This window comes from Plecotus auritus (assembly GCF_963455305.1).
Source record: "Plecotus auritus genome assembly, chromosome: 8".
NCBI classification, from domain to species: Eukaryota; Metazoa; Chordata; class Mammalia; order Chiroptera; family Vespertilionidae; genus Plecotus; species Plecotus auritus.
The window spans coordinates 97,738,176-97,751,102 of NC_137782.1; the positions used below are offsets into that span (position 1 = coordinate 97,738,176).

The 12,927-nt window shown below is 60.3% G+C and overlaps 1 protein-coding gene across 2 annotated transcripts; it reads left to right on the forward strand.

The window, feature by feature from the left end:
• Window positions 1-2,299: 2,299 nt before the first annotated feature.
• OGFR (opioid growth factor receptor) lies at window positions 2,300-11,085 on the forward strand. 2 transcript variants are annotated; one of them, XM_080684219.1, is made up of 7 exons: window positions 2,300-2,604; window positions 4,897-4,965; window positions 5,474-5,552; window positions 7,715-7,793; window positions 8,532-8,598; window positions 9,120-9,268; window positions 9,816-11,085. In XM_080684219.1, exons 1-7 carry the CDS (start codon window positions 2,434-2,436, stop codon window positions 10,786-10,788), a joined length of 1,587 nt encoding a protein of 528 aa, XP_080540345.1. In that variant the 5' UTR covers window positions 2,300-2,433; the 3' UTR covers window positions 10,789-11,085. The 2 variants fall into 2 exon arrangements, with proteins under 2 accessions (XP_080540345.1, XP_080540346.1); XM_080684220.1 differs by having other exon boundaries at window positions 2,374-2,604; window positions 4,902-4,965.
• The last annotated feature ends 1,842 nt before the right edge of the window (window positions 11,086-12,927 follow it).

Here is a 12,927-nt window from a genome sequence, read left to right on the forward strand (position 1 = left end):
CCCACTCCCCCTGTCCTGAGCAGACACTGCCCCTGCCCAGGGCTGCTCAGCCCTCGCCAGCTCAGCTTCCCTGCATGTGAGTCCAGTCCCGCTGGCTGCCTGGGATTTGTGCAGGTCAGGCTCACAGGCATCTGTGGCACTTGATGTCTCCCAGCCTAGGGGTCCAATCTGTGACATGGGTCTTAGGTACATCCACCAGGCAGCATGGAAATTATCTGAACAAGAAAACAGTGAGGGCGGGATGGGCCTTAGAGACGAAGGCCCACAGAACAAAAAGAAGCACAGTCCTCCTGCAACTCAGTGCTGCCCGGACAGGCACCTCAGCGAGCAGCCCTTTGCACCAAGGATGCTGGGGCCTGAGCACCTTGCTTGCAGGGCCGGCGGGTGGGAACCAGGTGGTGTGGTCTCAGGGCTCCCTGCTCTGGCCGAGCCCCCCAAGGGGGATCCAGAAGGACTGTGGGCTCCCAAGAAGTGTTGAACACTTACTGAGTGGCAGTGGGCCTGCCCGCAAGGCTAGTTGAGTAGTGGGTGGTCTTTGGCCGAATAACATGGCCACAACTATTTTTGCCTGAGGAAAGTGTTAGGGCAGGTCTAACCTGATCCTGCCTCAGCCAGACTCCTACAAAGAGCCTGGCCAAGCACATGGGGCAGTGTGTGAGGCCTGTGGATGTGACCTGGTGTGATGCTCTCGGCCACCTCACGCACCTGGGCAACAAGCCGCCTGGAGTGCTGAGCCCACGTGGCATCTCCAGAGCCCCAGCTGTTCTCACAGTAGAATCTGTGGGGTGATTGGGTGTGGCCATTATTCATAAAGCAGCAGTTGGGCAGTGTCTTAAGTCAATAAAGAGGTCTACAGTCCTGGCCCTGGCAGGAGGCAGCAGTGGGCAAACTGAATGGTAGGCTGGGGTGGTGAAGCCGGGCTACCCTCCCGCAGGGCTCAGAGAGAAGGGACCTGCCAACCCAAAAGCTCCCAGATCAGCAAACCCGGAATGACCCACAGCCCAGCACCCAAAGCCTCCATCAGAGGAGTCCCTCTACCCCGGCATCATAGCCAGGGGCTCCAAGGCCAACTGCCAATGGGCTAACAAGTCAGGCCCTTCGCCCAGGCCTGTGGGCTGGCCCCACTCCCCAGGAAATCTACCCTGGGAGTCACCTCTGTCCTTTTAGCAAGGGGAGCAGACTCAGCTCCGGCCAGGTGGGCTGTGCTGAAGTTAATGGAGGTCGACTTGTCAGGGAGCCGTGGCACCAGCACCAAGACAGGCCTCCCGCTGAGCTCCTGGGCGATTAGAAGTCTCTGTCCCACTCTTGGCTGCCACCAGCTGCGCTGTCACCATCCCCAGGCACAGGCAGCCTGAAACCTCTCCGCTGGCTCGCGGGGCCAGGAGAATCAGCGTCCCCTGCAGGGCTGGGTGTGCCCTCTCCTGTGGCCCCGTCACCCACAGGCCGCTCTCCTCAGGGCCAAGCCTACGAGCCGGACTGGATGTTGGCTGCTTTTGTGATGATGACGTGGTGCGGTTCTAGACGACGGTTTTACCTGGAGTGACCACTCCCAAGTTTCATCTTGAAGGCGAGTCACCCACTTTGCTGGAGCTCTTGTCACCCAGCAAACGTCAGAGCCAAGGTTGCATAGGGACCACAGTCACTGGGACATGTGCAGCTGCAAGTAATTTTCACCTCCTAGCTCCTGGGTGACCCATCATTTCTGCCTCCTGGGGTTGGGGCACACTGACTCAGGGCGCTGCAGACACTCTCCTGCTGGCCTCCAAGGAGCAAACTGCTGCTGTGAGCCCCTGTGGAGGGGACACAGCGCCCTCTGTCACACAGTCTGAGGAGCTTGGAGGTACTTAGATGGCTCCCCAAACGAGCCTCTGATGGACCGCAGACCAGCTGACACCCGCAGGGCACCCTGGTGGGGTAGATTCACTGGGGGACAACTTCCAGGCAATCCCCTCCTGGGGGCATCCTCCAAGGGCATTTTCTGGGGGGAAGGGACATCTGGGGGGGGGGCATGTCCTCCAGGGGACATTCGCGGGGGGACCTCGGGGGGGGGCGTTCTCGGAGGGGAGAACATTGGGGGAAATCCTCCGGTGGGAGGTGATCTGGGAGGGGTTCTAGGGACAGGCACCCGCTGTGGACAACCTCCAGGGGCTATTCTTCAGGGGGGGAGCCTCCCTGTGAGAAGTCCCAGGCTGGCATCTTGAGATGGGGGACACCCTCTAGAGGAGACGTTCTGGGCAAGGGAAGAGGAATTTTTGGGTTGGGGTGTCTTGGGCAGGCAACCCCAGGGCACATATTCCCAGGGCGGGCCCCCTGGGCAGGCGGAGTCAGCAGCCCCGCGACCCTGGGCGCCCCGCCCCTCCCTGCCCCGCCCCCGCGCTTCCTCCGGGTTTCACTTTCGCTTCCGGCGGAGCGCGGTCCTGCAGCCACCCGAGCATGGACGATCCGGACCACGACTCCACCTGGGAGGACGAGGAGGAGGAGGAGGAGGACGGCGGGGGCCCGAGCGCCGGGGACGACGATGGCGAGGCCGGCGCCCTGGGAGATGCGGAGGACGAGGACGAGGAGGAAGAGGAGGAGGAGGAAGCGCGGCCCAGCGTGCTGCAGGTGCAGCCCCGCACCCCCACGCCCCGGGAGACCCGCACCCCGGAGACACCGTCCCCCGCACCCCAGAATGGGGGCCAGGCCCTGATCTGGGAAAAACTGTCCACTCCCCCCTATCCCCGCCGGGAGTGTGGGGGAACGGGGGCATCTCCTGGAGACCCGACTTGGGGCCCAACTCCCTCTCCAGCTATGCCCTTTTCCCCACCCTGGTCCTTCTGCCGCCCTCATAATCTGATGGACACCCTGGGATCTGCCCCTGCTTGCCACCCCCACCCCCACCTGACCCAGACAAGAGGCTTTGCAGAGAGATCCAGGGCCACACTAAGACAGGTGCCCAGGACTGAATCTGTGGTGGTGACATTTCCTCAAAAGGATACCCTGGGCACATCCTTGACCTCTCTGTCACATCCACCTCCAGGCCCCTGGCTCTGTCTTCTAGATCCCAGCGCTCTGTGCTGGCCACCTCCACGGCCCGCCTGCCTCTCAGCCTCCTGGTGCCCCTCAGGGAGCACCTGAGTCTGTTCCCCACCCTCCCACTCCCCTCCACACCTGACCCACCTGCTGTTCCTCTTGGGCTGGGGCTGGCCTTCCCCCTCCTGGAGGTGCCTTGGAGGCTGCATTTATGTGGCTTGGGAGCCAGGGCCCTGGCTGTGCCCAATGGTTACTTCTGGTTACCCTTGGTTACTTGTTAGCACTGTTACTTTTGTTGCCACCCAGTACTTGTCTTGCCACTGGTTATTTGTTAGCAGGGGCTGTTTGCTAGCACTCACTGGGGTGTGGGGGCCATTGCTCTAGCTGGGCCCCAGGAGTTAGGGAGGTATGGTACCCAGAATGGTAGCCGTCACCCTGTGTCCCAGTTGCTTTTGGATTAAAGCATCTTAACTGCGTGTCTAGAGAATCTTGAAGCCATCCAGGTGGTCTCTGGGATGGATTCTCCCTGGACCAGAGAACACTGGTTTTCAGGTTTATCTGAATGTCAATGCGAGGGACCCCGAGAGGCTCCTGGGCCTGCCTGAAAGGCAGCGGCCTAAGCGCATCCAGTGTTTTGGGCAGGGACAAGTTCCCTGAGGAGGCAGGCTGGGCAGTGGTCAGGGTCATGGGCCTGGAGTCACGGGGCAGGAATCCGGTTCTGTCCCCCAGCAGGTGTGGCGAGGGTTAGGTAGAGGACACTGTCCTCCCACAGTTCCACAAGCCACACTGCTGGAGGCCTGTGAGATGCCCATGATCCTCTGACCCCTTCCCAGAGGACTCCACCCTGCAGTGCTGCCCCGTGTGGTGCCCCACTGGCCCAGGGGTAGGAGAAACAGAAACTGGTGGAGAAGTGGGACATGCACCTGCTGAGTTTCGGTTTTGTTCTCTGGCCCTTGGACTGTAGGAGAGAACCTAACCAGCTGGCAGAGGGGCAGACCTGGAACTGGCTGGAGTTCAGACCATTGAGGGGTGTTGGGGATTGGGGAGGGGCTGGAACCTGGAGACGCAGTGGTGGACCTGGCCTCCTCACCCCTCCAGCACTTCTTGGCTCTTCCCAGGTCATGGGACCCAGCTGTCTCCCCAGGATGAACTACCTCTGCCCTGCCCCCTCATCCTCCCCCAGCCTCAGTCAGACAGCTGGGCTCAGACCTGCCTGTAATAGGTGGGTGGTGCTGCATTTCCTTAGCTTCCTGCTCACCAGTTACCTCCCATTTTTCCCAGGACCCCAGGGTGCTTGGCCTGTAGAGACAGGGATGCTGGGGTTGGGAGGGAAGCGAAGAGCCTCTGACTTGTTGCAGAGAAGGGCTGGTGGCCAGGAGACCCAGGGTCTGGTCACTGAGCAGTGGGATTGGGTGGGATGGGACTGGCGCCCTGGGCTTTGGTCATTCGTCCTTCCTCAGACCCTGTGACGAGCGTTTGGGCCCCTCCTAGGGCTGTAAGTGGCAAGGCACTGTCCTTGGGCACAAGCCTGGTGACAGTTTCCAGCCCAGTGCAAGGAGGAAGTGCTACAGAAGGCGGGTTTCCTGGGGAGATATAACTGCAGCTGAGGGGGGTGGCCAGCAAACACAGAGGAGGAAGTGAAGCTGGAGCTTGGAGGGCTGCCCCCCAAGAATGTTCCCATGAGCCTGGGGGTCCTGAGGGCTGAGCAAGGGGCAGGCCTCACTCCAACCACTCTGGGCTCCTCTGGTTTTGTTGACATCTGGCCCAAGTCCTTGCTGCCCTCACCAGGATGGGGCTCACGGGGAGGAGGGGTCTGCTTGCTGGCAGGCCTCTAGGAAGGGGGGCATCTCCCATGGGGTCTCATCCTCTCTCTTCTCTTCCCAGTCTAGGATGACAGGGTCCCTAAACTGGAGAGCCATGCAGGACACACGCAGGTACCGGCACCACTACCCGGTACGTAGCTGCCCGAAGCACCCTCCCCCCTGGGGCAAAACCCCGCCTTCCATTCCACCCAGACGAGGCCGGTGGCAAGTGTGCTCCTTGGCCCCCGCCTCTGGGGCCTCAGCGCCCTTGCCTTTCCTAGGCGTCCTGGTGCCAGCTTTCAGCACAGCCACATGAGGCCCCACACCGCCTGCCCCCGCAGTGCTCTCCTGTGTCCTCAGCCCTTGCCCTCTGCACCCATGAGCCTCAGGAAACCCTTGGGCTGCCTCTGGGTGCAGATGAAGGGGACCTCCCAGCACTGGCCACATTGGGGAGGAGGAGGAGAAGGAGGTCAGAGGTGGGTGCTGACCCTAAGGGTGAGGAGCCCAGGTTGGCACATGGGGTCCTCACCAGCCTTCAGGATGTCTGGTGTTTTCCAGTGGAGAGCAGATGTCCCTCCCCCAGGAAAGCTTTAGTCTGAGGGCCCAGGGAGGCCAGCCTGTTTCTGATGATGTCACCGGCACTCTCTTTGGCTCTTTAGGATTTGATGGAAGGGGACAGCAACGGTGACATGCCAAACCTGAGTTTCTACAGAAATGAGATTCGGTTCCTGCCCAATGGTGCGTGCCTGGCCGCCTGCAGCTGCCTCCTGCTGCGGGTCCCCTCTCCCCTCTCTCTGCCTCTGGGTCTTCTGGGACCTGGGCTGCTGGGATGTGGACTGGGACTGGGGCACTGGGGCCTATATCTTTCAGGTAGCTCCACAGCGCCCCCCTGGAGGCTACTGAGGGGACACCAGGGCCCCAACCTGCAGCTTGGACCCCACAGGCAAACTTGCTGTGATGAACCAAGCAGTAAATACATGCGGCTTTGCAGGCCCCAAGGTCTCTGTCACAACCACTTGGCTCTTCTGCCAAGTGGGAAAGCCACATGTCAACTAGTGAGTGAGTGTGGTTTCACATTTTTAAATGGTTGGAAAAAATTTAAGGTAGAATAATATTTTGTGCCTTGAAAATTATATGTAATCCAAATTTCAGTGTCCATGAGTGAAGTTCATATATATATATATATATATATGTATATGTATATGTATATGTATATGTATATGTATATATATACTATCTAGTATATATATATATATTAGATAGTATATATATATACTATCTAATAAAGAGGGACTATGCTAGTTGACCCTCATGCCATCGCAAAGATGGCGGCGCCCACAGCCAATAAGGAGGGAATATGTTGCCCTAACTGGTTTGGCTCAGTGGATAGAGCGTCGGCCTGCGGACTGAAGGGTCCCGGGTTCGATTCCTGTCAAGGGCATGTACCTTGGTTGCGGGCACATCCCCAGTGGGAGGTGTGCAGGAGGCAGCTGATCGATGTTTCTCTCATCGATGTTTCTAACTCTCTATCCCTCTCCCTTCCTCTCTGTAAAAAAATCAATAAAATATATTTAAAAAAAAAGAGGGAATATGCTAATTGACTGCCATGCCCTCAAAGATGGCGGCGCCCACAGCCACAAGCTGGCAGTGCCCAATCCCCTCAGCCCTGCTGGGGTGGCAGGCACATGGCAAGTCCGGGCTCGCGTGGGGGTGGGTCCGGCCACTCCGTGCACCTGCCTCCGGAGCCCCCCAGTCCCCTCAGCCCCCCCAGCCGCCCAGGGCCGCCCAAGGCTCAGGTAACCAGGGTCAGCCGAGGTTTGTGCTGCCGGCAGTGGCAGCAGCAGAGGTGTGATGGGCGTCACCTTCCCGATTGCCAGGTCACCTCCCACCCCTAAGGGCTCCTGGACTGTGAGAGGGCAGGCTGGGCTGAGGGACCCCCCCCTCCAGTGCATGAATTTTCATGCACCGGGCCTCTAGTATATATATTCCTTATTGATTTCAGAGAGGAAGGAAGAGGGAGAGAGAGATAGAAACATTAGTGATGAGAGAGAATCATTGACCATTGATCATTTGCCTCCAGCATGCCCCACACTGTGGGGATTGAGCCCGCAACCCTGGCATATGCCCTGACTGGAAATCAAACTGTGACCTCCTGGTTCATAGGTCGATGCACAACCACTGAGGCACACTGGCCGGGCCATGAGTGAAGTGTTATTGGAACCTGTGGTCTGTAGCTGTTTCCCTAGGATCCAGCATAATTGCCACAGAAGCCATGTGGCCACACTGCCTCAAATACTCACTGTCTGCTCCTTTGCAGAAACAGTGGCCAATGGAAGACCAGCTACGGGGTGGGGCTCAGCTGCAGGTTCTGTGTGAGGTCAGAGTCCTGATGACAAGCCCTGGTGTGAGGGGCAGTGAGGACCCTCTGGCAAAGACAGGTGCAGGTTGGGAGCACCTGTCCCTACCTCGGGCATAGTCCTCTCTCTGGCATCTGCTCTCAGGTTGCAAAGAGGCCGAGGGCCTAAACTGGGAGATTAAAATCACATGAGATGTACAACTCAAAGCTGCAGAGCCCCAGGGTCCTCAAGAAAGGTGGGAGCTCTGGCCAGTTTGGCTCAGCGGGTAGAGCATCGGCCTGCGGACAGAAGGGTCACAGGTTTGAGTCTGGTCAGGGGCACCTACCTCCGTTGCAGGCTCAATCTTCATGCCAATCAGGGCACGTGCAGGAAGCAACCCATGGATGTGTCTCTCTCACATCAATGTTTCTATCTCTCCCCCTCCCTTCCACTCTGTCTAAAAATCAATGGGGGAAAAATGCTTGGGTGAGGATTTTAAAAAAAGGTGGGTAGCAGGACGAGCTTGAGTAGCTCCACACTGACTCGTCCCTGTGGGGCTCCTAGGCTGTTTCATTGAGGATATTCTTCAGAATTGGAGGGATGACTACGATCTCCTGGAGGACAACCATTCCTACATCCAGTGGTGAGCAGAGGGCGGGCGTGGGGCTCAGAGCACAGGTGGGCTCGGCATCTGGGGAGGGGCTGGGACTCCTGAGGAGGAGGGGCAGAGTTGGGGGGCTGAGATGAGGCTGGACCCCTGGGGAGGAGCTGGAGGGCCTGGCTTAGGCAAGCCTCTTCCTGCAGTGCCCAGGCACACCTGGCTGGCACACTGCGTCCTTTCCGAAGCAGGCCGGGGTTCTTAAGCTGCGAGCAGCATCTGTGGCTGGCTGGGAGCGGAGGCTGCACGGGGGTGGGGTGGGGGGGGTGTGTGTGTGTGCAGGAAGGGCAGCGGATATGCAGCCTGCTGCACGTGGGACCCGAGGCAGCTAGTGCGGCCTGTCCTGCATGGCAGGGTGCTAACTGCGGCGTGTGGTAGCCCTGCAGTGTGTCTTTGAGGACGGCTCCCGGGGGCCTCTCCTGGGCACAGGGACTCTCAGCATCCATGATGAGAAAGGAAGGACGAAGAACAAGAGGGACAGCTGACCAGCCTGGGCAAAGTGGCTAGCTGGTCACCCTTGCTGCTGTAGGCCACATGTGCCTGTCCTGTGCCCTGGTCTGTGATGCCCACCCTGGAGCTCTCCTGCCCTCACCCCTTGACTTTATTGTGAGAGCCTGTGACATTTGTGGGTCTAGCTAGCCCCTCCTAGGGTTGAGTGGTGAGCCCAGGGGGTGGTGAGCCACTCCAGGCTGCTCAGAGCATTGCCTGCATCTTCTCCCACAGGCTGTTTCCTCTGCGGGAACCAGGGGTGAACTGGCATGCCAAGCCCCTCACGCAGCGGGAGATCAAGGTGAGCTGGGCCTCTGTGGACCCCTAGGGAGCCACTCGTAGGGCAGGAGCTAGAAGTCCCCCTAATTACCTTCCCTCTAAAGTGTTCCTCACCTCTGCCCCCAGCACTCCTCACAGACTTCCAGAGAAATCGCTCTACCTTGGGGTGTCTGGGGCAGGGGCTAGCCTTTGTCACCCCTTGTTGGGGCTGGAGCAGGACCCCCAGAGGGATTGATGGGGAGCCACTGAGCATGTCAGGAAGAGCATTGTGGCGATGGCGGGTGCCCAATGCCACCCTGGCAAATCCTGAGCACTTCCCAGCAGCTTGAGGAATTCCTTCAGGACTAAAGCGGACACTCAGGCCCTGGTGACCTGGTAGAGCTCAGAGTAGAGACGGTTACATTAAGGAGCTGTAGGGCTCCTCCACCCTGAGTTGTCCAGTCCCGGCCTCTAGATGAATCAGACCTGAGGGAGGCATCGCCCGCTGATGTCTGTGAGGGTGGCTCCTGAGCTCTCTCTCGCTCTCCTGGGGCTGCTTTCCAGGCCTTTAAAAGCTCCAAGGAAGCTGGGGAGCGGTTTGTCCAGGCCTACGAGCTCATGCTGGGGTTCTACGGAATCGAGCTCGAGGACCGGGACACAGGCAAGGTGCGCCGAGCGCAGAGCTACCAGAAGCGCTTCCAGAATCTCAACTGGTGAGGACCCCAGCGGGGTAGCTGGCACAGCCAGGTCTCAGGCTGGGAAGGGGACTGTGCTAGGGTTCTGGCAGGTGCCCTGGGAGCCCTTGTGGGAGCAGGGACAAGCGACTGAGGCTGAGCACCCTGCTCCTTGCTTGTGTGTGTGTGGGGGGGGGGTGGGGGGGAGGCGCTGCCTGATAGGGTGTGAGGGCCTAAAGGGAGTCCCACTGGTCACTGTGCCCTACTACCCACTGGGCTGGGTCAGCTTCACAGCACCCCCCTGTGCCTGTTGAGAAGCTAGGTGAGGAGGGGTCTGGAGGAAGTGCAGGGGATGAATCTGCCCATTGGCACAACCTACAGGAGCCCCCTCCAACCCTCCTCTAGCCTTGCGGGGGGAGGGGGTGTTCCATGGGACCAAGGGGACAGTCACCCTTCAGAGGACAGTCACCCTTTAGAGGAGGCATCATAAACCCAGCCTACCTCAGGCTCCTGGAGAGGGGTGCAGCCTGGTGGGAGGAGGAGAGCGGGCCTCGCGGCCCGCCCACCAGCGCCCTCTGCCCCCCAGGCACAGCCACAACAACCTCCGCATCACGCGCATCCTCAAGTCGCTGGGCGAGCTGGGGCTAGAACGCTACCAGGCGCCGCTGGTGCGCTTCTTCCTGGAGGAGACGCTGGTGCGCCGCGAGCTGCCGGGCGTGCGGCAGAGCGCCCTGGACTACTTCGTGTTTACCGTGCGCTGCCCGCGCCAGCGCCGCGCGCTGCTGCGCTTCGCCTGGGAGCACTTCCGGCCGCGCCGCCAGTTTGTCTGGGCGCCCCACGACAAGCTGCGGAGGCTCGAGCTGCACTCCCCACCTCGCCCGCTCTTGCCTGCGGGCCCCGAGCAGGCCGAGGGGGAGGCGAGCCCCGTGGACGCCCTCCTCAAGGCGGGCGCACAGGGGCTGACCTGCGGACCGGGGAGGGGCAAGGGCGGGGATAGCGTGGCCGCCGGGCCCCAGCAGCCGCGCACTGAGCCCCAGAAGGAGGGAGCCCCGGAGAGGGACCTGGGAGAGGAGGCCGGGAGCCAGGGGGAGGAGGGGCCGGAGCCCGGGAGCCCCAAGGAGTGCAAGAAGAGGAAGTTGGAGCTGAACCGGCGGGAGCAGGCCCCAGGGGAGCTGGGCCCCCAGAGCGCCTCGGAGGTGGAGAAGATCGCCCTGAACCTGGAGGGCTGCGCCCTCAGCCAGGGCAGCCTCGGGGCAGGGACCCAGGAAATGGGCAGCCAGGGACCCGGGGAGACCGAGCAGCCCTGTCCCCCGCCCCCACGGTCCAAGGTGGCCGACGAGATGAGGAAACGAAGGAAGGTGGATCAGACGCCGGCCCACACCTGGCCCCCTGCCCCCTCAGGGCGTCCTGAGGCCGGGGTGGGCAAGAATGAGGTGGAGGAGGAGGCAGAAGGCCAGGGGGTGCTGGAGCAGGGGGCCCCCGGGAGCCCGGCCCTCGCCGAACCTGCACTGGATGAGAGGGCGCAGGCGGGGCTGGCTGCCAAGCCCCCAACGCCTTAGGCTGTGGGACCTGCGGGCGCCTCGGCTGGGCCTGTGCTGCGGGGGTCCCATTGCCAGCTGTCCCAGCGCCCAGCAGTGCTGGCCTCGTCGGGTCACTGCAGCGGTGGGAGCACAGGCCCCAGGGAAGGCTAAGGACTCCAGAGCCCTTACCTCGACCTCACCGGCTGCCTCCTCCCTCCTCTGTGCCGCTGACCCATCTTTGTAAATGGGCCCTGAAGGGTCTGGGGTGGGAGTGGGGCTCACTTTCTTAGTCTAGTGCCGAGGCCTTTTCTGAATAAATTCATTTGATTTCGAGTGTTTTGGTGTGGATAGTGGTCCTGTGGGTGGCAAGGTGGATTTGGGGTTGGTTCCGTGAGCGATGCTGCTCTCTGGACTCTGGCCTAGTGGAGCATCCCTCAGGCATGTCTGCCCTGCCCACTGCTCCCTGGTCACAGCGCATGCGGCTGGCTAGTGGTTTCTTGGCTGCATTTGTTACTGGTTCAAGAGGGAGGCTGGGCACAGGCAGCTCCGCCAGCGGGGGGCAGTGTTCAGAGTGCCCAGGTCTAGCCACAGCTTCGCCTGCCCCGATTCTGAGTGCAGTGACGTGCTTTGGAAGCAAACTAATGCAGCCGTGTTCTCTGTGGCTTTGTCCCTGCCCTGCCAGCCACGGCCCCTGCTGACCCTCCACTCCAAGGCACAGCCTCCCAGGACCCCCTTGGCTCCTCCAACCTGGCATGGGCACAGTGCATCCCTTGCTATAGCAGGCCCTCCCCCCAGGACATGGGGAGCTCCCAACCTGGCTTCATCCCCCTGGGCCAGGAGCCCTCCCTTCCTGACACTGGCATGGGGGGACTTGGCAGAGGGCCACACACACTTGCCTTTGCACAAATGAAGTGATGAGCTCACTGCTCTCCTGAGGAAGGAGGGAGCTGCGGAGTGTGATCTGCCTCCTTTCCATGAAAAGCATTGATTCGCTCTAGTCCCGGGAAGAGCAGGGGGGAGGGGGACTCGGATGTGACAGACAAATTGGAAGTCATTTTGGAGGGAGAGACCCTGCCTGAACTCTCCAGCACCCACATGGGGGAGGGGCATGTCCTTATCCTCTGTTTGCACCACAGAGGGACTGAGCGCTGATGTGGGTGTGGGACGTCAAACACTGAGTCAGGAACTCCAGTGGTCGGGGTCCTGGGTGAGAGCCTGTGGGGTTCAAGTTCAGATAGAGAAGCTTGATGCCGGAAAGAAACTCCACTGGAGTCGCCCTGGGGGTGGGGTCTGTGCCCAGCAGTGGGGAACTAGGGACAGCCAGGCAGCTCCAGTACACTGACCTCAAGCTCTGGCCCCTATCCCCCAGTCCGAGGCCACTGCAGCTGTTTGGGCTTGGCGGCAGGGGCAGCTCTGGGGAGTGGGGGGTGGGGGGCAGCATTTCCCATCAACAGGATGGAAGGGTCTGCTAGGAGCTGGGTCTGGGCTTGTTGCGGGCAGTGGAGCAGGATGCCAGATACCAGGTGGCTCCCGAAGGAGTTGGAGGCCAGCTGGGCTTCCTTGGGAGTTGAGGGTCAGCTGGGAGGGACTGAGGCTGGAGCTGGGGGGAACCAATCTTGCTCCCCAGACCCCGGGCTTGGGGTGGCAGTGGAGGGCTTCCCCAGCCCGCTGCTATCTATGAAGCCCAGGATGGCTCCGGTTCTGCTGGAGGGCAGGAGCTCAGCCTCTCTGGATTCTTCCTGATATAACTCACACGTCTCCCTCCCAGGTGAGGGTGTGGCCCAGCCTGAAGAGGTTCTTGGTAGCCAGGTGCTTCCCTGAGGCTCCCTTTCCTGGTTCATCCATCGCCTCTCATTTGAATTCACATCGTCTCAAAAGTCCTGCGTTCCCACCTGGCTGGCGTGGCTCTGTGGTTGAGCATCTACATATGAACCAGGAGGTCATGGTTCAATTCCCGGTCAGGGCAGATTGATCCCTAGTGTGGGGCATGCAGGATGCAGCCGATCAATGATTCTCTCTCTCACTGATGTTTCTATCTCTCCCTCTCCCTTCCTCTCTGAAATCAATAAAATCTCATATTTAAAAAATATATTTTTTAAAAAGTCCTGCGTTCCCACATGTGGAAATGAAGCTGACACGGTGTGCCATGACCTCTAAATGGTCAGATATCTTGGGGTG